Source organism: Manis pentadactyla, chromosome 9 (genome assembly GCF_030020395.1).
Source record: "Manis pentadactyla isolate mManPen7 chromosome 9, mManPen7.hap1, whole genome shotgun sequence".
NCBI classification, from domain to species: domain Eukaryota; kingdom Metazoa; phylum Chordata; class Mammalia; order Pholidota; family Manidae; genus Manis; species Manis pentadactyla.
The window spans coordinates 125,904,829-125,927,971 of NC_080027.1; the positions used below are offsets into that span (position 1 = coordinate 125,904,829).

The window sequence follows — 23,143 nt, forward strand, 5'->3', positions numbered from 1 at the left end:
TCTGTGAAGCGTGAAATAGCAATTATCTCTGAAGAAAAATCTATGTACACACCTTAATTTAAAAATACTTGCTGCTAAAAGAAGGTAACCATCATCTAAGCTCTCAGGACATCATCTTTATGCAGGTGGCAGTGAAGGGTTTTGCGTCGGTGACTGCTCAGGGTAGGGGTTGCTGAAGTCTGGGGTGACTGCAGCAATTTCTTAAAATAAGACAACAACGAAGTTCGCTGCAGCCATGGACTCTTCACGGAGAATTTCTCTGTAGCAGCGATGCTGTTTGATAGCATTATTACCCACAGCAGAGCTTCTTCCAGAATGGGAGTCAGTGTTCTCACACCCTGCTGCTGCTCTATCAACCCGATTTATGAAATAGTCTAAATCCTTGGTTGTCAAGTATCTTCACAGCATCTTCACCAGGAGTAGGTTTCATCTCAAGGAGCCACGTTGTTTGTTCATCTGTAAGAAGCTACAGCTCATCCACTGCAGTTTGATCAGGACGCTGCAGTAATTCAGTCACAGCCCCAGGCTCCACTTCTAACCCCAGTTCTCCTGCTGTTTCCACACAGCTGTGGGTGTGCCTCGGGGAGCAGGGAGGCCCCCCGGAGGGGGGGAGAGGCCGGAGCAGCTGGCCGGTGGAGCAGTGAGAGCACACACACCATTCAGAGATTAAGTTTGAGCTAATGTGTGGGTGCAGCTCGTGGTGCCCCAAACCAGCTACAGTAGTAACATCAGGTCACTGGTTACCCTAACAAATATAATAATAATAATGAAAAATCTGAACTATTGCAAGAGTTACCAAAATGGTGACACAGAGACATGAAGTGAGCAAACGCTGTTGGAAAAATGGTGCCAGCAGACTTGCTGGACACAGAATTGCCACAAACCACAAACCACAAACCTTCAATTTGTAAAAAAAAAAAAAAAAGTGCAGTATCTGTGATGCACAATAAAGGCTCATTGAAATGAGGTGTGCCTGTATAGAGCAGGGCTCACACGCGGCTTGTCCTGTGTGCTCTGCAGCATCTGGACAGTGGGAGGCACGTATTTGTGGAACTGAACTGAATAAAGAGGTTCCAGCTCATCTCAATGCCCTGGCTCTTAAATACAGGGCACATGGAGGATGTGTGGCAGCGAGGTGCCCTGGGTCAGGTAGGGCTCCTTGGATACGTTTCTGGAAGAGATGTGTTTGGGGCAGAGGTTTGAAAGAGAAGAAGGATAAGGATGGGCAGGGTGGAGGGGCTGATGGCATCCTATGGGAGGACTGTATGAGCAAAGTCAAATCCAGGAGAGCAGGTGGGCAGGAACCGGAGAAGAGGTGGGGTGGGAGAGGGCAGAAATGGCCACCAGGGCTTGGATGCCAGGCAGAGGGGTCTGGGTTTGATGTGACTGGTGCTACTAGGATTACTGAGCAATAAGCAATGTGCAGAATACAGGATTGGAGGCAGACAGGATGGAAACAGGTGGACAAAGGAAGGGAGTGCATTTCAGGGAGCAGAGGGCTACTGAGGCAGGATGCAGGCTGGTGAGGACAGCTGTCCCTTGGGACATGTAGGTAGACTAGCTGTGGTGACAGGAGAAAGCAGAATCTGACACCACAGATCTGACACCACAGTCTGGGGCCTGAGAAATGCAGGATGTCGGTGTGGTGAGGAAACTGAGAGGAGAGGCATCGCTTCCATTTGACAGGAGACGGGAGCTTGACGTTGGGTGCCTGTAGCTGGGGTCAGAGGATCATACTTTGGAGGTAACTGAGACTCAGCCCCATGCTTTTGTCCCCATGAAGTTCCCCTGTCCATGTATGAGGTGCACTGGGAAGGAGGGCATTGTCCAGTGCCTGAAACTGCCCATCCGTCGGCAGGCATCCTCTCTCTGCCCCCGCCTGCTCTCCAAAGCAGACATTCTATTCCGACCTCCAGAACGAATTGATATTTCCATGTATAGACCCCTCCCTGCCTTTGTGGCAGCCACTGTTCCAGATGTGCAGAGACTCATTATACAACAGCTCCAAAAGGTAGGTAATACTATTACCATTTTATGGACGTGGAAACAAGTGCCTTCAAAGGACAAGCCAACCACTCAAATTCTTACAACTGCGAAGGGAGAAATCAGGATTCAGGCCCAGTCATGCCAGCTCCAAAGCCCATGGGCTCTGTCACACCATACGGGTGCCTCCTGCCTGCTCCCCACTAGGTGTATTTTAATTCTACTCAATTCCGGTCAGTGGCATCTCCTGAGCGCCCATCAAGTGGAGGGAGCTCCGCCAGGTGGTGAGGATACACAGAGGAGGAAGACTTAAGTAGGAGAGACACACCCAACTGTTTCCGCACCAGAGTGCCTGCCTCAGTCATGGTGCCTGCACCCAGCCCACCTGGTTCCAGCACCAGCCTCAAGTGCGGACCACATCAGGCACCCCCCCCCAAGAAACCCAACATACCGAAGTCGAAAGGGACCGTAGTGTGCAACCAGCTAATTTTAAAGGTAAGGAAACAGGCCCAGAGAGGGAGGTGTTTTTTCCGGGGTGACACGGATGCTCAGCGGTAGAGCCAGGTGCGAAGCCCACGGGTCCTCACTCTGGTCTGATACCCTAGCCTCAGATGGCTCCTCTGTCCCTCCCAGCCGGCAAGAAGTTCACAACTGCCCCTCAGCAGCCTGGGGCTCCCCCGCACCCCGACTGGCCTTGCACACCCTGCCCCACTCTGCCAGCGCCAGGGCCAGTGCGAGGCTGCGGGGCTGAGCGCACGCCCTGCCCCAGCCAGCCGACCGTCCCACCGCCACCCCCGATTTCCTCCTCCTCAGGGGTGTGGAGGTGTTTGGTGGGGTGGGGCCAGCTAAAGTCCTGGGCAGCAAAGAAGCGGGTCCCTAAATCACATTTCCAGGTTGTCAGGACAAAGCCCTTTAATCTTTTTATCGTTATTGTTATTACGCGCTTACTGTTTATAAAGCGCTTTCCCTTTAAAACAGCAAGATGGGACAAGCTCAGCGCTCTACAAAACCCTGAGTCTTACACCACCACGAGGGGCGAAGCCCTGCATAGGAGTTTTATCGGCCGCACAAAGTTAAGACCCTTCCCGGTTTCTAGCCCGGAAGGCTGACGCTCCCTTTTCTTGTTCGGTCAGGTTGGAGAAATGTGTCCCTCTCCCTTGCGCTGGAGTTTCCACGCCCCGGCGAAGGTGGGCCTTGTTACCATGGCGATAGCGAGACTGGGCTGAGAGGCTGCTCCGACAGCCAATAGAAGCCGGGAGGAGGCGGTGCCAGATGGGTCCTGCGCTGCTGCGGCGAGGCTTGCAGGTTAGCGGACTGGGCGTTTGGGGAGCGGCGCGAGGCCCCGGGGGCCCTGGGTGCGGTGGGCCCTGGCCTAGGCCGTCGGATCAGGGCCCCCAAACTCTGCACGCAGAGTTCTCGTTGGGCCCGAGCGGGCGGGAGCTGCTGGAGGGCTGTGCGGCGCCACGCGGGCGTCTGAGCTGGGCCTTGTCGGAGGAACTCCTGGCCCTCGGCGGCCGCGGCGGTGCCCCCGGAGGCCCCTGTTCTGGGTGCTCCAGGTGGGCAGTGGAGAGCTGGAGACCGGGTAGAAGGAAAGCAGCATTTGGCGAGCGGGTTTAGGAGGCCCTGGAATCTTGGAGCCATTCCCGTGTCCGGGAGAGAAGAGAGGGCTAAGGGGCCGAGAGTGCTGGCTATGGTGTGGCCACTTCCGTTCCCCGACGTAATATCTCTTTTCCAGGTGTCTGGTCTTGCTGGCTCCCCAGGCCCTGTAAGCATGAAGCTTCTGTGTTTGGTGGCCGTTGTGGGGTGTTTGCTGGTTCCCCCAGCGCAAGGCAACAAGGTGAGGGAGGTGAGCCGGCCGCTCCGGGTGCACGACCACCCTGCGCGCAGACAGGGCTTCCCCAGACGCAGGTGCTTTTCCGCCCTGCCCCTCACCCGTAGGCCAGGTGTTTCCCTCTGGTGCAGACCTCCATCAAGGTAGAGTGAGGGGAGAGGGGTGAGGCCCAGGGCCCAGGTTCTGGATTAGACACCCCCCGGTAGGATTCCCACAAGGGCTTCTGTTTAGGGAAGCCGTCTAAGTTCTCCGTACACCTTCCTTGCTCCTGGGTGGAACAGGGATGGTTGTAATGCCTACTGCTCCCCTTCGGGGGAATCGAGTGATACATGCTCCTAAATGTGAAGTCCTGCACAGATGGAAGTTTGTTATTGAGGGTGACCAGCCTAAGTGCTGGGACTTAGGTTCTTTAGGGGTGAATGATTCAGGGCGGGTTTAGTGTAGGTATGTGGAATTTTTGGTTCTGACTTGGTATCACCAAGGCTTTGAAGTAAGACAGTCTGAGGGTTTGATTCCACACCCTCTGGGGAATTCCTGATTGGAGTGAAAATATTTGTGGTGCTGCCTCTTACCCATTCCAGAGAGGAAGAACTTTTTAAGGGTTGCTTGACTATTCCCATAGAAGTGATCCATATTTCTCATTCACCCCTGCCCTTTTCCTTCCCCCAGTCCTAATTTGGGAAGTCGGAGATGGAATGGGGGGAAGAGGCTACCCACCAAGAGTGCTAGACAGAGGTGCACACAGTGGTGTGGGCTCAGGGCGGAGGACTGTCACCTTGTCCTGGCCCTGCCTTGAGCAGGTACTAGGCTCTGTTGTAACCCTATAGCATCCTTCCTGCAGAAGTCATTTCTGGATGGGCTTGGGGGTGGGGACAGGTCAAGAGCATTCATATAGTCACCCTAGGGTGCAGGGAACTGAAAGTTGAGAGTCTTGCTAGAACCTGAACTCAGGGGCCCTGCCTACCTGATACGTGCTTTCTCTTCCAGAGTTCTGAAGATATTCGGTGCAAATGCATCTGCCCACCATATAGGAATATCAGTGGGCACATTTACAACCAGAATGTGTCACAGAAGGACTGGTAAGGCTTTGCACTGGCTGGCTCATGCCAGCCCCGCCTAGTCAGGAGTGTTTCTAGGGTTCTTGGACCCTGGAGGGTAAGCTTGCTCTCCCATTCTGATGGAGAGCCTTACAAAAGGAATATTTCACCCATGGCACACAACCAGTTAGAAATAGGACCCAAGTGTCTTGAATTCTAGCTGAGGGATTCCTGGTCAGAGGAGTGGATTTTCTTGTTCTGCTTTGATTTAGATGTTTACATAAAATAGTAGCAGAGATATTGGGAGAGGTAGGTATTATAGCCACATACTGTGGGACCTTCCACATACTTTTTCAAAGTTCTGTCATATGTGTTATCCTAAACCAGGATCATAATGACCTTCTAAGGTAGTAGATGGGGTAAGTCCTGTTCCCGTTTTGTAAATGCAGAGACTGAGGCCCAGAAAGAGAATTTAAATTATACTCCTGGAGTCTGGAATTCATTTCTGAGTGCCGCACTTTAAAAGAAGAGAATTAATTTAAAAATTCATTGAGAGAAAGGAAGCTTCCTTGTGAAGAGAAGCTTTGACACTTTGTTCTGGATGGGGTGGTTTAAGGGACTAGAGGTGGCCTGAGGAGGAGAGGACTTGGGGACACACAGTGGCTGGCGAAGACTGGGAGGAGGGCGGCATGCGGGGGGCTCGTGGGGATCATTTTGGTGCGCTTTTTGGAAGCCAATGGAACGGCTTTAAGGGGAGCTTGTGAGTTCAGGGAGCATTTCTGATCCAGGCTGTTTGGGGGGCTGGGGAGTGCTGTCCTGGGTGGGTCTGAGCCCAGAAGGGGGGGTTCCTGGATGAGGACGCCAGAGACGGGACTGGCACCCCACCGGCAGCGTGGGGTCCAGGCCAGTGTTGCCTCTACTTGGTTGTGCATTAGGATTGTCATGTGGGCTTGAGAAAATACAGATTCCCAGCACCTCCTGCCCCCAAGCCGCCCCCACAGCTTCACTGAGACACATTAGACGTGTTATGTTGTGTAAGTTTAAGGTCTACGACATGCCAGCTTGATGTACATACGTGCTGTGGGGTGATTACCACCATGAGGACTGTTAAAGCCTCCTGTCACCTCACACAGTTACCTTCAGTGTGTGCGGTGAGAACATTTAAATCTCCTCTCTTGGCGACTTTCAGGTATACAATAGTAAATATGTAAATAAATAGTAAATATGGGGGTGGGGGGAAGACAGCAATAGCCTTTTCTTTAAGTTTCTGGGTGATTGTGATGCAGTTGGTCCCCAGCAGCATTTGGGAACTTTGAGCCTCTCTGCTTCTGAGGTACTCTGAGTGCTTGATTTTCTGAGATACTCTCTTGCCCTCCCACCTTCATGTCCTCTGGCCAGTCCTTGGAGTCTTTGGTATGACTGATCCCCAGAAAGGTTCTGGGGATCCTCAGGAGAGGAAGAGCATGTTGGGGTCTCACTGATAGTCAGGAGGGCCAGGGACACGGAATGTCTCAGCTCCCTATTTACTGTTCCCCTAACAGCATCGTCACCTGAGTAACCGGATCCCAGTTTGAAGAACTCAGGTGGGCCCCTCCCAGCTGCCCCAGGAACCCCGTCTCGGCCTTGCGGGGAATCCACATACCCAGTGGAGCACCGGAGCCACCTTCCGAACCCAGGAACCCCTGTGGCTCAGAAAGGGAGGGATCTGGCCCCCAGCAGGCTTGTTAGGACTTCCTGGAGAAGGGAAGGTCCCAGGAGTGATGACCGAGCGTCTTGTGGGAACCTGGCCTGGCCGTCAGCTCCTCCCAGAGGCAGCAGTGTGCAGGGTCCGAGAGGGGTGCGTTTGGTTCCAACAGGGGAAGACCCGTTCGTGCAGCAGGGGGTAATGTGTTGAAGTTGCTACCCAGAGATGGAATTGCAGTCGTCAGAGGTTTACATACTGTAATATATGCCACTTACTGGATTTTTTAAGGGAAACAGGCTTTCAGAGAACACGGCATTTTTTTCAACCCCTTGTCTTCACATTGCACACCACTGATGCTTCTGCCAGAAACCCAGCCTGGGTCTAAGGACCCCGGGATAGCTCACGACTGGCCTGATTGTTTTCAGGAAACTGTGCTGGACTCTTGCAGGATTCTTGTGAGAGCTGGAAGGGCCTTAAAGGCCATCTGGTACAACCCCTACATCTCACAGAGTTGAAGACGGGCCCAGGGCACTGGACACTCAGCAGCAGAGCCAGGAAGCCCAGCCCAGGCTGTCCAGTGCACGCAATGCCTGGTTCGCCTGTGCGAACCTCTGAGGTTTTGGTTGATTTCTGCCAGTGACAGTGATAAAGGCGCGTTCTGCAGTGTCATTTGCTCACTCCCTGTGGCCTGTGAAAGCCTGATCTGAGGAAGGCTGGCATCAGGATCCCCAGTTAACTGAGCACCGGCCCAGGCCCCACTCTGGCTGAGTGTCAGGTGTGAAGACATTGAGGCCGAGGATTTGGGTTTGGGTTTGGGTCCTCCCCGTGACGGGGATGTGATTTTGCCACTCTGACCCATTTCCCCATGTAAGTGTGTGGCCTGTGGTCTGTATTCCACCTGACCTGGGAGCACCAGTAGGTAAAGGTGGGCTGAGTGGGCTTGGAACGTGTGATTCATTTGGCAGTTGCTTGTTTCCTGAGCCCTGCTCTGACCCACGCTGTGCTAGGCATCAGGACCACAGAGCTGACCCCTGCCCTCCAGGAGCTTAGCATCCGGGGGAGACATACAGGTAAGGGTACGATGAAGGCGCGGTGCCGCTAGTGCTGCGCAGAGAGGTGCACGGGGAAGCCGGCTGCTGTAGGGAGAGGCAGACCTTTGAGCTGAGTCTTGAAGAATGTGTAGGATTCAGTGGCGAAGCCGTGTCTTCCTGGCAGAGGGTGTGAGCTGTGTCAAGGAAGGGAGTGTGGCCCCCTCAGAGAACAGTCCAGAAGATCAGCGCAGGCGGGCGGGGGGTGGGAGGGAGTTGGGTGAGGAGCAGCAGGGATGGGGCTGGCCAGGCGGGCACCCCGGGCTGAGGTGCCAGGGCGCACAGGCTCATCCTCGCCCCAGAGGCTCATGGAGGCAGTGACCAGCTTTAAGCTGGGAGAGGCCCGAGTTCCATTTGGATCAGACCACCCGCCTGCGGGGGAAGGCAGCATTGGGACAGGGACAGACAGGGTGCAGAGAGCAGGGGGCGCAGGGACCACTGTCTGAGGAAAAGGGGAGGATGGCCGCAGTGGGGCCACAGCTGGAGAGGACGGAGATGGTGGGTTTTAGAAATGTTCAAGAAGGTAGAAGCAGTGGCTTTTGGTGGATTGATAGGCGAGAGGAGGGGATTCACAGCTGATCCCAGGCTTGAAGCCGCCAGAAGAGCTGCTCTCTGCCAGTGGGAGCTCAGAGCCGGGTGCGGGTTTGTAGGCTGGGAGCTGGGGGCAGAGGGCGCGACTGGCTGGCTGTGCGTTGTGGTCCCTACAGACGCGCACTCGGTGGATCCTGCAGGCAGCCGGACGTAGAGTGGAGGAGAGAGGCCCTGACTGGAGGAGATTCTAGTCCAAGAGTCTGATCGGAGGCCCATCAGCTTCTAGGTTAAAGTCTCTGGGATGGAAGCCTGCCCAGAGCAAGCACAGAATGGGACCAGGCAGCCAAGGGCCGAGCTCTGGGGACTTGGACACTTTTGGTGCCGGCACTGTAGGTACAGTTTGGAGAGCTGGACAGGGGCAGGACCGGGGCTAGGAAAGGGCTTTCTAACCCCTCCTCCCCGACAGCACTCTCTCCTGGGCCCAGCCACCCCAGTCCCCGCCCATGTCTGTCTGTTGCAGCAACTGCCTGCATGTGGTGGAGCCCATGCCAGTGCCCGGCCACGACGTGGAGGCCTACTGCCTGCTGTGCGAGTGCCAGTATGAGGAGCGCAGCACCACCACCATCAAGGTAGCCCCGCTGCGGTCCCCACGCCCCCTGCACCCCACCGCCATCCTTGGCTGCCCGACGCCACGGGCTTTGCTTGTTGTGGAACAGCCCAAGTGGCTGTGGGACTGGCCTGTAGGCTGGTGCGGTCACAGGCACAAGGCCCCACACCCCCCACCTTCTGGGAGCCAGTGTCCCCTGACACCTGTCAGAGCCCCATCACACAGGGGCAGGGAACCGGGAGAGGTGCTTGATGCTCCTTTTTTCCCCCCTCATTCTTCCCAGTTTTTTCCCTTCTCTCTCCTTCCACTCATTCAGTAAACGTGGGTGCCTCTTACGTTCTGGGCACCGTGCAAGCTGCTTCTGATAGAGGGGCAAGCCTGCCTCCCTGGAGCTTCTGTCTGGATCAGCCTCCAAAGCAGTGTGGGACTCTCTGAAGTGCTCCAGGCAGCTGTGGACCCGGGGGGCTTTCTGGGGGGCAGGAGGGGCATCAGATCACTTCCTTTGCTTTTTCCTTGAACCTTGTTCTCATAGTTGTTAAGAGCATTCAGGAGAGATGTGGTGGCTGTGGCCACCACTGGACGGGTGAGGACAGGGGCTTTGCCCAGTCCGCTGGCAAGGACCCCAGCTCGCTGCAGCGGGGACGTGCCCACCGGAGCCTCCCCAGGCCGCCCAGTCCTTCTGAGCCAGGCTCTGCTTACTCATTTCTAACATAAGCCCTTCCTGGCCCAGCTTTTAGGCTTATTTCTGCTTGTCTGGGAAGAGTCTGGAAATAGCATTGTTAAAGAACTCCTGGGAGTTGAGCGACACCCCTGAGCCCTCTGTCTGGTTGCTCCTTTTGAGGCTCCCTTGGACGGGAGGTGACCTCGCCACTGTCCCCCTGGCCCCCACCCCATCGGTCATCTCCCTGTGCAGCCGCAGTGTCAGCTCCTCTGAACCTGCTCCAGCAGGTCCCTGCTCAGGGGACCGGATGCCTGACACTGAATTCCCAGCCAGATGTCACCTCTCCCTGTTGGGCAGGGAAGGGGCTTCCTGACTTGGGGACCTTCTCCCTGGGAGACTCCATCCAACCCCCTTCCCCACTGTTAGACCCTCAGCCTCCGTTCCCCTTGTCCTGCCTGGGGTCTGGGCAGGAGGTCTGATCATTTGCCCTGTTTACAGAGGCAGGGATGCTGGTGTCACAGTCAGGGAGGCAGTCTGTCCAGTTGAGCTTGGCTGTCAGCTGAGCTGGGCACCAAACGTGACCTCCCTGGGCATCCTCTCTTCCTTTTACCCCTCTTCACAGTCCATTCAGGGCCAGATCAGAGGCCAGTGACGGGCAGGTGTGTGGACGTAGAACAAGCATTTGTGACGGAGTCAGTAACTGGGTTCAAGTTACGTCCGTACCATTTACCAGCCTTGGGATCACGTGGGTGGTTTAGCCTAGTGGTTCCCAACCAGGCGATTCTGCCGTCCAGGGGCCTTCCGAGCTAAGGGCAGGTGCATCTGCGGCCCAGTCCTGAGGTGTGTTCCTGGTGCCCTTATAGGGACCTTGGCTGCTGAGCGTCGTGGAGAGTCCTGACCTCGGTGGCCCAGACCACTCACACTGAGAGACACCGAGTGAGCCTCGCTGAATCTGCCTTTTCTGTAAACAGAAGTTCAGTTCATGAGGCTCTGTGTGTGTAGATTTGGGAAATTGTCACTGTGCCACTGGCTTCCACCTCCCTCCAGGGGGCTGGTGGGCCGTGCTGGGGATGCGGCCTCCGCCATCAGTGCCCGCCTCCTGGTGGGTCTGCGATGGCCCGGTGGCATGACGAGACCTCTCGGAACCCAAGCCTCCCAGCCGTCCTTCCTGCCCTGGGCCGCGGGGGATGAGCCTGCCGATGCGCCTGCCGTGTTCGTCCTCCTGGCCTCTGCCTTCAGGCCTCTGCCTGCACTGCCTCCTCGCTCTTACTTAGCATCCAGCTGCTCTGCACCATTTGGTGTAGCCAAGCGACCCGTTTCCCTGCTCCCAGCCCCGGGGGCGTCTTGGGGCATCCAGACGTCTTCCTTTACCATGTGTCGTCTGGGCCTGCCAGAGACCCGAGGTGGTGTGGGGTCCCCTCCACTGAGGGTGACCATGGCAGATATGTGGCATAGGGCCGGCCCCACCCTTCCTGGCGCTCTTTCCCTCCCAGCCCGACGGTCCCCCTCCTCGGTGCAGCGCAAGGCGGTCGCTGCTGCTGACAGAAGATACCATGGGAACAGACAGTTGGCCAGCCCAGCCCCTGGGCGCTGGTTCACGGGGGCTGGGTCTCGTCCTCAGGTCATTGTCGTCATCTACCTGTCAGTGGTGGGGGCCCTCCTGCTCTACATGGCCTTTCTCATGCTGGTGGACCCTCTGATCCGCAAGCCAGACGCATACACCGAGCAGCTGCACAACGAGGAGGAGAACGAGGTAACGGGCTCTGGGTGCGGGGCCCCTGCCAGTGCCTCTGCCCGCCACAGGGTCCCGGGCCCCCAGCATGTGAGTCCCCAGAGCAAGACCAGCAGAGCGTCGCCAGGCCTTGGGGGCATCCGTGTCCCCGGCCGTGTCCAGTTTGCTCCCTCCATCTCCTCACCCAGGCTCCAGATGTCTGCCCAGTGGGGCGCTGCCCTTTGCGATCCCAGGGGAGGCGGGAGGTGGTCCTGAGTCTTCCTGGTGTCCCGGCCTGGGGAGCCGTGTCCTCCTGCTACACTGTGTTTCCAGGCAGAGGGCATGTGAGCCAGCCGGGGTCAGCCACACATAGATGCACTTGGTATCTTGGTCGCCCAGACGTTAGTGTCCAGCGGGCTGTAGGCTTGGAGTGGCAGGTTGATGCCTCCGTGGGCCCGCAGAGACCTGCTAGCACCTGTTCCATGCAAAGCACAGCCCCAGAGCCTTGAGAAAGTAGGATTTTTAAGAGCCAGTGAGGCCAAAGGGTGGTGGTTGTGCCGAGGTGGGAAACTGCCACGTATGCCTGCGGGGTTTTGAGCATTTCAAAGATAAGGTAGGCCTGTGGGAATAGTGGCAGATAGAGCTGGCCAGGGGCTTTAGCTCAGATTGTTAAAGATGTCAAATGTCAGGCTGTGGAGTTTCAGCTTTATAAGATGGAGGAAGTTGGGGAACTGCTGACGCTCAGCAGCCTGTGAACATGTTGGTGCGCACACCGCGGGGGCTGTAGGGCCTGAGCCAGGCCAGCACAGTCGACACTCCCTCACCTCTCGCCTTGTCCCCATACTGGGGAGTCCTGGATGCCCTGCAGGGGAGACTCAGGGTGGGTGAGCAGAGCGAGGGCCTCCGTGAGTAGCTTTTCCCGGGAGCAAAAGCAGCCCACGCCCTGCAGCCTGGCCCAGGCAGATCTGTGGTGAGCCGGCTGTGTGCACGAGAGGCGGAGCAGCTCTCTTCGGCAGAGCCAGCAGCCTCCGTGGTGGTTTGAAGGCAGGTGGTGCCCCACCACCGCTTTCTGCCCAGAAGAATGGGCTCTGGGAAGTTGTGGTGGGCACAGGAGTCTGTGAGCATTATTCTTCGGGCCGTCCCGCTGCTGGAGAGCTCTGGACTGTTCATCCATAAGGTGAGGGATGGAGTGAGTGAGCCGGTACATGTACGAGGAGGCGTGTGGTGTGAAGGGCCTCGGCCATATCCTGGAGAATTAGTTAAAGACCCTGGGAGGTGTTTAGCTTAAAAAAAAAAAAAAAAACAGACCAAACTCAAAGAGGTGCATGGTAGCAGCGTCATACGTTTACAGAGTAGAGCTTGGCCTTCCTGGGGCCCAGGGACCCCCAGCTGGGAGCTGAAACAGGGAGATTGAATGCCACATAAGAAGGAACTTTCTTGCAGGTGATGCAGCTGAAAGATGGGCGGGTGGGCTTGCTTGTAGGATGGTGAGTTTGGGGTCACGGGGGCTCACCAGCCAAGGGCAGTCCCAGCTGAGAGCATTCCAAGCACGGACTGGAGGTGGGAGAGGCACGCTCCCCCCAAGAAGGGGTCTGGGGCGCAGACCTCAGTGTGAAGCTGCCAGGCATGTGGGTCTGGGCCAGCACGAGCTAGAGGGTGGCTTCTGGGTACGTGCTGGCACCCTTCCCAACCTGCTTCAGCCTGCAGCTCACACGAGTTTGGCCAAAGGTGGAGCTGAAGGCATGAGCCGCCCCAAGGGAGCCAGCACGGCAGGTAGTGGCGCTGGCAGGTGGGTGGTCTGTGTTCAGGAGGAAACCTTGTGTGCCTATTCGGTTATCAGTGTAAAAGCCGCTTGGGTAGGGGAGGAGCTCTGCTAATAAACACTTGGCGATTAGGGGTGATGTGGTCAGAGCAGTCCTGGCTAGTGGAGTAACTGAGGGACGTGGCCTGCCAATCACACAGCCAGAGCAGCGATTTCCCGGGAATGCACAGCTCTCAGGCATGGCCCTGTGTCTCCTGCCACCCTGTGTGCTGAGCCAGGGAGGGCAGCCCACTGTCTTTGGGTCTGAGCACTGACCCTCGGCCCCCAGGAGATCTGGAGTGCTTCCTAGTTTGGGTCTTAAGCCCCGTCTGCCTGTTAGTGTGAGGGGGGCCTCGGGGAGGGAGGAGGGGTGAGAATGGTCAGTCCAGCCCCTGGGAGCAGAGCCCGAGTTGGGGGTGGACATTTGCTGGGCGCAGATTTGGGCTGAGGAGGAAGGACTGTGCAGTGAGGGCTGCTCTCCAGCCCTGCCTCTGCTGCCTGGGGGACAGTGGCTGCCCTGGACAGCTCTCAGGCCGAGCCAGCAAGCCTGCATTATGTGCTCCAGAGGAGGTGCTATCCTGGGATAGAGGGTGGGTGGGTGACAGCCTCTCACCTCTCACCCCGAGGGGCTGGAAAGTAATGAAAGTGTGTTCTGTCTGTTTCCCCGTGCCGCGGGCTCTGAGCAGATGGGGGGCTGGGGCAGGATGGAGTTATGTTGCCCCGAGGGGGTAAAGGGAATGCCTGCCCAGCCCCTGAGCTGGGCCGGCCCCCAGCCCCATTCCTTGGCATGGCCTCTCCCTGTCCTATTCCATATGGTGTCCCTCTCCCAGGTGCTCCCTGCTCGTCCCTTCTGGGGTTCAGCAGCCCGGAATGGCCTCTGTCTGCCCCCGCCCTGCACCCAGCTGTCCTGCAGGTGGCTCTGTGCCCTCAGGGCTTTAAGCCCCAAGGCAGACCCCAAACCAGGTGGATGAACAGGGGACATAGAGGCAGTTGGTAAGGTCAGGTTTTAGGAGATGGGCAGACGGAGAAAGCTGGGTGCTTAGCAAGCCTTTCCTAGTCAGGGGTTGGGGGACTTCTCCTTCTCTTCCTATGAGTCTGGTTACAGAGGCTCAGAGGGTGAATGGGAGAGGGTGGCTCACCGCTGTGGGGGTGCCAGGGCTCAGGGGGCCCACGCCGTGGTCCCAGATGGTGAGGGGCCCTCTGCTGACCGACCCCTCGGTGCACAAGGAACACAGGTCCCAGGGCCCCCTGGCTGACTGGCAGAGCTAGGGCTGAGGCTGTGTTTCTGGGCTCACTAGTGGCCTAGAAAACATTTCCCTTTGAAGGGAAGCCGGAAGGGTGGGGCCCCCGCTGGGGTGAGGGATTCAGCTTTCACCCCAAGAGGAAGAAAGTTGGACCAAGACCTCGCAGGCTCTCTGCAGTCGGCCTAGGCCTGCACAGCTCTGACCTCGAGCAGGAGACTGTCGACGCTCCAGGCCTGCCCCTACCCTGTCTGCCCCAAGACCCAGTCAGCGGTGAGGGCTGGAGGTCAGACCCCTTCCTGGAATTGGGGGCCTTTGGCTTCACACCTCCCCCCCCCCGTTCCCAAAGCCCTGGGTCAGGAGGGCTGGAAAACGGAGGCGAGGCCCCCCCAGCTGCCTGCACCCAGAGGGAGATGAAAGCTGCCGTGTCCCCTCTGAAAGTGCCGGATGCCTGGCCGGCCCTGATGGCAGGGTGCCGCCCCCCCGGGGTTCCAGCGGCATCGCATCAGGCCTGATCCCGGGGCTCAGACGTCCTTTGCAAGGAGGACAAATGGCGACCAGAGCTGTTTCGGATGCACAGCCTTGGTGCTCTTTGAAGAGGGAGCAGCAGGGTCTCCGTGAGGCTCCAGGATGCACTGCCACTCACAGCGTGGCACCCCTGAGCTCTGACGGGCCCTCAGAGGTCACAGCCCACCCGGTGTGGTGCAGCTCTAGGCCCCCTGGGGGCGGGGGGGTGAGGGCATCACGGAGAGGCGATGCAGCCGGGAGCGTGCGGGGCCGGGGGAAGCGAAGGCTCTGGGCCTCAGAGCAGCTCCCTTCCCATCCAGGGATGTGCGGTGGCACTGGGTACAGAGGCCCCAACCCTGGGAGGCTCTGGCAGGCTTGGAGCCGCTTCCCTCCCCTCCTCTGAGGCGGGAATGGGGATGTGTGTGATTGAGCAGACGTATCCAGAGTTGCCCTCAGGTGCCTCCCACACCCCAGTCAGGAGTGTGGCTTTTGTGGTTCTGGGTTCGGGACCAGCTCTGCCACTTACTGTCTGGCACCTGACCTCTGGGTTTGATTTGCTAAATCTGGAGTGGGCATAGTCCTGACCCTGACATAACTTGGGGTATGTGAGTGCCGGCTCCACTCGTGTTCGTTCATCCTTAAGAATGAGGTCTTAACACTTAGATGGTGTTCTGTGTGCTGGGGGTGGCAGGGGGCAAGGCTGCAGCGCAGGGTGACTGCTGGGCTCAGGGGCATTTCATCTGTAAGCAGCTGGGCCCCCAGGCAGCATTCTGAGCCAGTGCCGTGGGACGATGACTGGACAGCAGCCGGTGGGGGTCAGGCGGGACCTGCAGCAGAGGGCGGTGGGACTTGGCTCCAGGGGAAGGATTTGGGTCAGACTTGGAACGCTGAGGGAGGCTGTACTGGGGCCGTTCCTATCAGTGCAAGGGGGCCAGCGACAGGCCTGCTATCCCCTGCTCCCACTCCCAGGATCAGCCGGGAAGGCACCTCCCCCATGGGGACTGTCCTGCGTCTTGTCCTCGGAGAGGCGTGCGCCCTGTCCGCTGCTGACTCGGAACCAGCCTCTGGGCAGGCTGATGAACTTCGGCTGGTGGGAAGGGCCCAGGGCTAGTCTGTTAGCTCTGGCTGTGCACAGGAATGTTAGGGGCCTCCCAGGGCTGGAGAGGAGGGGCTGGCCCACCAGAAGTCCTGCTTCCTGGCCCCTTGAAAGGAGCTTTGTTCTTGCTTGATCTTGGGAAAGGAACTGGCCTGCTTCTTTGGTTTTCCATGTTGGCTTCTTCTTAGGAGGAGCCAGCCGAAGGAGGACCCGGGAGAGTTCTGGGGTGAGACATACACAGGCGTGGTTTCAAGTCCTGCCCAGCCACCGATCCGCCGAGTGCCCTTGGGCAGCAAAGTGATTGGTCCTCCGTAGCCTCAGTTTCCTTATCTGTGGGTGAGACACTGACCTCGTGAGCCTGGGGACGGCCCTGTGCCAGCAGAGCGCCTGGCGTGGTGACACCTGTCACCTGTCCTTGTCATGCTGCTGTGGTCCCGCCGGCCACCGGTCAGTATCCAGGTGCTGCCCCCTCTCCTGCCTCCCTCTGCCTCCCGGGTTTGCCCGGCCACCCAGCCTCAGAGGGAAGGGGTCAGCACGGAGGAATTTCTCCTGCCCCCAGCGGCCATCCTGCCGCAGAGCAGGCGGAGGTGAGGCCCCCCGGGGCAGCCCTAGAGCAGATGTGGGGGCTTGAATGCCTTTGATCAGACTGTTAGCAGTGGAGACACAGGCCTCGGAGGCAGCTGCCTTCCCCCACTTCGGAGCTGTTTGTTAAGACTTTACATGAAGGGAAACAGATGACGCTGGGGTAACGCAGTGAAGGTCAGCATGTCCCCTCGACGCCCGCCCTTGGCGCCCTCTGGCTTCGCCTCCTTGACGCACCCCCCGAGGTGCAGGGCACTGGGAGGAAGCCGGCCCTGCGGCCCCTCCTCCGGGCTCAGACCCGCGCTCCTCACTGGCCCCAGAGGGTCAGGGGTAGGAGTGGGAGGGACAGAAGCTCCTCGGGCCCCGGGCTAGGATGGCTAGGTCCTGGGGGGCCTGCAGCTTCCCGGGTGGTCTTCAGTGCCCACCCCACCAAGCTGGCCCCATGGAGGCTTGTCCTTGGCACCGCGGAGCGCTCAGTTGGAAAGCTGAGCCCGGAAGGAACGGAATTAAGCGGGTGTCACACCGGGGGTGGCTTTTCAGAGGCAGCAGGCTGCCAGCTTTCTCCCCAGCCCACCTGGGCTGGGCTGATTCTCGTAGGTGCCATGTCAGGGGAGTGCTGCCCGCAGGTGCTGCCGAAGGCTTTACATTCACTGCCTCGTTACGAAGCATCTAGCATGTCTGTCTCCATCTGATGGAGGGGGGAGATGCATTCAGAGAAGTTGCTGACTTGCGAGGGGCCGTATCCCAGCCTGCTTTGTGGCAGGATGGCCGCTGGGGGCAGGAGAAATTCCTCCATTGCTGACCCCCTTTCCTCAGAGGCAGAGGGGAAGCTGGGAGAGGGGGCAGCCCTTGGACACTGACAGGAGCCCAGCAGGACCACTAACATGATGATATGTAGGTGTCAAAGCCAAGTTTGCTTGATTCCAAAGTGTTCATAACCACTGTGCTGAACTGCTAGGGAAAACGGCAACTGAACTTACCGTGAGCTCCCGCTCTGCGACAGGCAGTGTACTGACTTCACGCGTTTTATTTAAACTGGCCATACCCATCTCCTAATCATAAGCCATGTGTTTTGAAGTGTAGGGTTACATTCCTTGAGGTCACGAAATCTAAATTGACCAGCATTTTAAAAAATGAAGCAGAGCAGAGAATATCAGAGTGCATCAGACTAAATATTTTGTGAAATTTTTTTATCATGCGTGCATATGTGTGTGTGCATGTGCGCCAGATTATCATGTAAATGTAACTCCTATTGACAGTGTAGTCAAAGAAGTCTGGGAAGACCGGCTTTTTGAAATTGAGGCTTGGAGAAACAGTCGCTTGCCCAGGAGCACACAGCGGCTAAGTGCCTGAGTCCCTCCTGCCCGGCTCCCACTGCCCACCTCCGAGAGGGGCCCAGGGGGCCCTGAGGAGAAGGCGGCCCCTCGAAGCCCAGGCGTAGGATCCAGTCCTGACCCCGAGCCCAGTTCACCCCTGCCTGATCCTGCCAGCACCTGCCTCCCGGGTGCTGGCACGACACCCCCCTGCCTGGCAGAGGGAGACTTCCTCGGGGTCCCGGACCCAGGGCGTCCAGGCGCGGCGTCCCTCTCCGACTCTCCTCAGGCAGTGCTCAGAGCTCTGCAGCAACGCTGAGCTACCTCCCAACCTCGCCTCTAGGCAGCCGCCTCTGCATCCGCCAGCTCGCTGTCCGCCTCCCCGGCCCTCACCTAACTGCCCCTTCCTCTCCCCAGCCTGGCAGCTGCATGGCGACAGGAGCCATGCCAGCTGCGGGCATCAGAAGCAAAGTTTCGTTTACAGGGCGGGTCTGGGCTTAGAGGCGTGCTGATCCCCTAAGAAACTGGCAGGAGATGACAGGCAGAGAGAGCTAGGGAGGAAAGCCCCAGGCGGGTGTGGGCCTGGCCCGTGGCTCTAATTCCCCTCAAAGATCAGGTTTGGGTTCTGCAGGAAATGCATGCGCTCCAGAGCCTCAGAGGCAGAGAAGTGGTCTTAGCAGGAGAGGCTGCCTTTGACAACAGAAACCGTTCTGAAAGCGAGGGGAAGGGGATCCGTGGGGGCCACGGGGAGGGAGCTGGGCTGTCCCCACCTGGCACAGGAGGGGGCAGGCCAGAGTGGGCTCCAGATTCCCTCCCTGCCAGCCTGAGTGATGGTGCACCCCCTTCTCATCAGGGGGAACAAGCCGGTGTCGCGCGTCCCTCAGAGCAGATCCCGTGGGTCTCTGTCCGTGGGGGCTCCTCACTGGGATCAGGAGTCTCCCACCTCAGGGCCGCAGGCCCTAGACCCAGGCCCTCCTGTTCCTGGGCAGTGGCAGGCAGGGCAGGGGGTTCCCAGTGCCAGCGGGGCGCTGATGCAGTTCCCCAAATGGCGGGCATCACCACATCCTCTGTGCAGAGCAGGCGTGGTCCTGAGGCCAACGTCAGCCTCCCTCTGGAGGGTTAGAAACAGGCCTATGGGGTGCAGTGGGGGACCTGGCTTGAGTTAGCTGCATTGTAGTGAGGGCCCAGGTTGTGCTGCCCTGGAGCCCCCCTTTCCCAGGCCCCAGGGAGGGGAGGGACCCACCCCCTGCACAGCGGCCCGCGGGGGACAAGGCCTCCCCTCGGGGCGGTCGGGCTCCCTGCCCCAGGGAAGTTCCGGCTTTGGGATCGCCCCCGGGCTTCTGAGACCCCTCGGCTCCCAGTGCTACGTGTCTCCTTTCTGTGCCCACTCAGGATGCTCGCCCTGTGGCCACCGCCGCCGCCCCCCTGGGGGGACCGCGAGCCAACACCGTCCTGGAGCGCGTGGAGGGCGCCCAGCAGCGCTGGAAGCTGCAGGTTCAGGAGCAGAGGAAGACGGTCTTCGATCGGCACAAGATGCTCAGCTAGGCGGCTGTGCACACGGCAGGGACCCGCGGCTGCCAGCAGCCAGGGGCCAGCCCGCCCTCCACACCTCCCTTCCTGGGGGCTCCCTTTAAAAGCCCGTGGCATTTTCCGCCCTCCTCCCTCTTTAGAAATGTTCGCAGCTGATTTAATTCGGGCAGAGTGATGGGGTCCCGATCTCCAGTTTGCCTGCTCGGGTCTTTGGGCCGGGGGAGGGCTGCGAGGCCGGAAGGGGATGGAGACGTCTCGGGGGGCCTCAGGCTCAGACGGGTCTGCCTCTCCGTGCTCCGCCTGTGCCTCCCGTCCAGCCGCCGGCCTTGGCAACGGTCTTTCCCTTGGGGATGGGGAGCTCAGTGGGAGGAAGCCTGGCCCGGCATAGGCATGGCTGGTTGTCATGGCCGCCTTCCTCAACCCCGGTACCAGCCCCAGCCTGGCCTGGTGCCAGCCCCAGGATGGCCCTGGTGGGAGAGCTGGTGCTCCAGGGCCCTGCCGCGGTCCTTGGCACCCGGGCACTTGCCCGCACCCCCCTCTCCTACAAGGACTCCTCCGCTGACGTGGCAGTGCTCACGCACCCCGCTGACTCTGCTGCCCGGCCCCTCTCTCCCTCCCTCCCACCCGAGGGGCCCAGGCGGCCCGACTGCTGAGCCGGACAGTCAGTGGGACCACGCGACCAAGAGGCTGAGCTACGGTCCCGTGCACCCGGCCTCGCGGCCTCAGATCGCCACTTTTCCCTCAGTTTCATTGTTCTACCGCATGGGAGACACATCTGTCCTTCAGTTATCTTAAGGATGCTGTCATTAAATTGTCTTACTTCTCTCACTTTTTGGATTTCAAGAGATTTAGAGAGCTAAGAGAGTCTCACACGTGACTTGGAAAATGCTGTGTGCCAGAGGCAGGAAAGAGCACCATCTCTGACAGGTAGGGGTGGAGAGCAATGCCTGTGCTGCCTGGTGGCTGTGGCAGAGCCCAAGGGTCCAAGGGGAGTCCCAGTCACCTGGCAGGGAAGAGCCCGGGGGGTGGGAGCTGCTCCCAAGCTCACTCACTGCACAGAAGTCCAAGGGGACTGGCCTTGGGGTTACCCTGAGATTTCACTGGTGGTCCATGTTTGTGGGAGAGCCCTTAAAACCAGGAGTAGTGCCTGCTGAGAGTGTCTCACAGCTACAGTGAACAGCGCTCAACACAAAACCTCTGAGTTTCCCACGTGAAAACCAGCAGGTATTCAGAGGAGTGGGGGCAGCGAGGCAACAGCCACCTAGAGAGAGAAGTGTGAGTGGCTTCAGGGGGACCCAGGAGGAGCCCAGTGCTGTCACCTCCGTGGGTCAGATCTGATGGAAGATTTTTGTGCCTGGGTGGTCCACAAGAACAGGTACTGGGCACCTTGGTGTTGAGTCACACTCTGGGGTCTTGGTGAGGGCCGGGGGCCAAGAGAACCCCATAAGGTGCGGATTTTGGTTTGCAAACATTTGCCACAGGTCAGGGCCAAGTGCAAGTATCTAAAGGGCCAGGAGGGGCCCGCGTGCAGATGGGGCTTCTGGGAGAAGTTGGCACTGGAAGCCAGCAAGGGCCCAGTGACAGGTGGATGTCAGAATCCTGAGCAAATGTGCTTAGCCAACAAGGAGTCTGCGCTGCGGTCGACCCGGGGACACATGCTGCGAATTTGAGGCCAGGGTACAGGGACCAGTGCTGATTACATTTCCACCCCCTTCTTTGCTAGCATGTACACAGTGCCTATGGGGACCATGCACTAATTTGGAAGCCTCTGTGGCCATTGTTTTCCTCTACGATAGAAATGGTCCTCCTGCCAGACGCAGACAAAATCGGGGTTTCCAAAGGTGGGGGGAAGGGTATGTCAACCTATCAAGAATAACCAGTCCAGAAGTTGGTGTCTGACATTGCTGGGTCTCTCCTAAAAAACCGCACCACCTGGGGGAGTTCTCTGTTTCTCTGAGACTTGGTTACATTGTGCAGAAGATCCAGCCATCACTGGTAGGCTTAAGGAATTGATCTGAAGCAAGTAGCTGTCACTAGCCATAAATAATTAAGCCCAGTGTATGAACATAAAATAATACAAAGATTAGGAATGACTTCACTTTCTGTAAGGACTCAACTAATAACCAAGCATCTAAATGCAAAAAAAATTGATTTTTAGATGACTACTCCAGAATATACCTCATCTTTCTATGAATGAAGAAAGAAAAGCAAGCCCGGAAGAGTTTTCTACTTTACAAATCGCTTGGATCAGAGACTAGGATCCCTGCGGTCAATACAGGGAAGATCAGAAGTAGCACTCTTTATCCTGTCTTGTATGATGTGAGATGCATTTTAGTGTCATCGTGCTCAGAAATCCTGTTCGCCTCACATCCAGCCCACCAGGCCTGCTGTTCCACGGTGGATTGTCCCACCTGGGAAAAATGGGTTTGGCCCTGGGACCAGAGCGTGAGACGGGGTTACACATTTGAGGCCAGCCCTCAGCCCCCTGGGGCTCAAGGGGAAGTGCCCCGCAGGGAATGGGGAGAGGCCACAGGCTTCCTAATGACCTCTTCCTCCTCTCACTTGGCCAACTGCGCCCCCCTGTACTCTCGCGTCCACCCTTACCTGTCTGCCTGCAGAACCCCAGCCATGGGTCTATACCCAGCCTGCCTTCTCTGCCCCTCCCTGGACGGCTCAGCTCCGCTTACAGGAGACCGAGCAGGCCCACCGGGGTATCCACCCCAGCCCCACCCCATGTCGTGGGGGCCATCCATCCTTTGGCATCAGTCCTTTCTTGTGCCCATTCTAGCTGTCACTAGGCAGTCTTCCTGCATTTCCTGTTCTCTCCACCCTAGAAAATCTTGGCTTACAACTTCAAGGAAAGCAAGGCCAGTAGATCAGATCATTCAGCTTCCTTACCCCGTCTGCAAACTTCTCTTCGTACCTACCTTGACCTCCTTTGTTATGGGCTCTGGGGTAGCGGGTCCCTCCTGTTCAAAGCCGACCCACCATCCCCTTGTCCCTGATGCCTAAGTCACCTCTTCAGCTCCAGCCTCTTCCCTGACCGCCCTCCACGAGCGCCCTCCAGCTGCAGCAGGGTCTCCTACTGACCTTCCGCTTCTGTCCTTCACCCGGGCCTCTGGCGGCCCGGCACTGGTGACTGATAGCCAACCTTTCTGGTCCCTTGGCTGCATTTCTTGCACTGATCTTCTCCCTCCTTCCTGAAATTCTTTGCTTGGCTTCTGGGCCCCTGCCTCCCTGTCGGCCTCGCCTTTTCTGACCATCCCTTCCCTTCTCCCAGACACTGCTATTGCCCAGGCGTGCTTCCTCAGCCTACTTAGCTCACCCTAAAGGTAAACATTGAAGTACTGTCCCTGGAAGTTTATTCTCTCTTGCAGTTCCCTGGTGTTCATTCTAGGATCGGTACCTCTAGCCTAGACCTGTCTATCTGGCCCTCAGTTGGCAGCTCCCCTTGGGCGCCACAGAGCCTGTCAAAATTGGCATGTGTGAGGCTCAGCTCATCTTTACTTGGCTTCTTTTATATTCTCCATCTGAATTGGTGGTACCACCACCTACCAAGCTGTTCAAGCCAGAAACCTGGAGGTCCGTCAGTTCCTGATTCTTTGCTGTCCGCAGTTCCCACTTCTATCACTCACAAAGTCCCACCAGTTTTTACCTCCAAATACACAGGAATCTGTCCCCTCCCTCTGCCCCTATGACCACTGTCCTAGCTCACACGTCACTCTTTCTCATGGGACTATTGCAATCCTTATTAGGAGCCACCAAAGATCTTGCTTTTAACCCGATCATGTCACCTTTCTTCAAAAGTAGGAAGGGCTCCCGTTTCCTAAAGCTTGAGTTCCTTGAGGCCTGTAAGCTCTCGAGGCCACGATCTGCCGTTAGCCCCAGAGCCAATTGACAGGAGTCACTGGGTGGGGCCCCTGCAAGCCCTTGGAAGGTG

At 58.0% G+C, this 23,143-nt stretch overlaps 1 protein-coding gene across 5 annotated transcripts; it reads left to right on the forward strand.

The window, feature by feature from the left end:
- The first annotated feature begins 2,258 nt into the window (after positions 1-2,258).
- On the forward strand, positions 2,259-20,031 carry TMEM9 (transmembrane protein 9). Of its 5 annotated transcripts, XM_036909486.2 has the most exons (7): positions 2,343-2,478; positions 3,117-3,288; positions 3,719-3,829; positions 4,802-4,893; positions 8,675-8,783; positions 11,044-11,175; positions 19,066-20,031. In XM_036909486.2, exons 2-7 carry the CDS (start codon positions 3,256-3,258, stop codon positions 19,216-19,218), a joined length of 630 nt encoding a protein of 209 aa, XP_036765381.1. In that variant the 5' UTR covers positions 2,343-2,478; positions 3,117-3,255; the 3' UTR covers positions 19,219-20,031. The 5 variants fall into 5 exon arrangements, with proteins under 5 accessions (XP_057364122.1, XP_036765381.1, XP_036765382.1 ...); XM_057508139.1 differs by lacking the exons at positions 11,044-11,175; positions 19,066-20,031 and adding an exon at positions 9,294-10,276 and having other exon boundaries at positions 2,259-2,478; XM_036909487.2 differs by lacking the exon at positions 2,343-2,478 and having other exon boundaries at positions 3,138-3,288; positions 3,719-3,820.
- Positions 20,032-23,143: the final 3,112 nt, after the last annotated feature.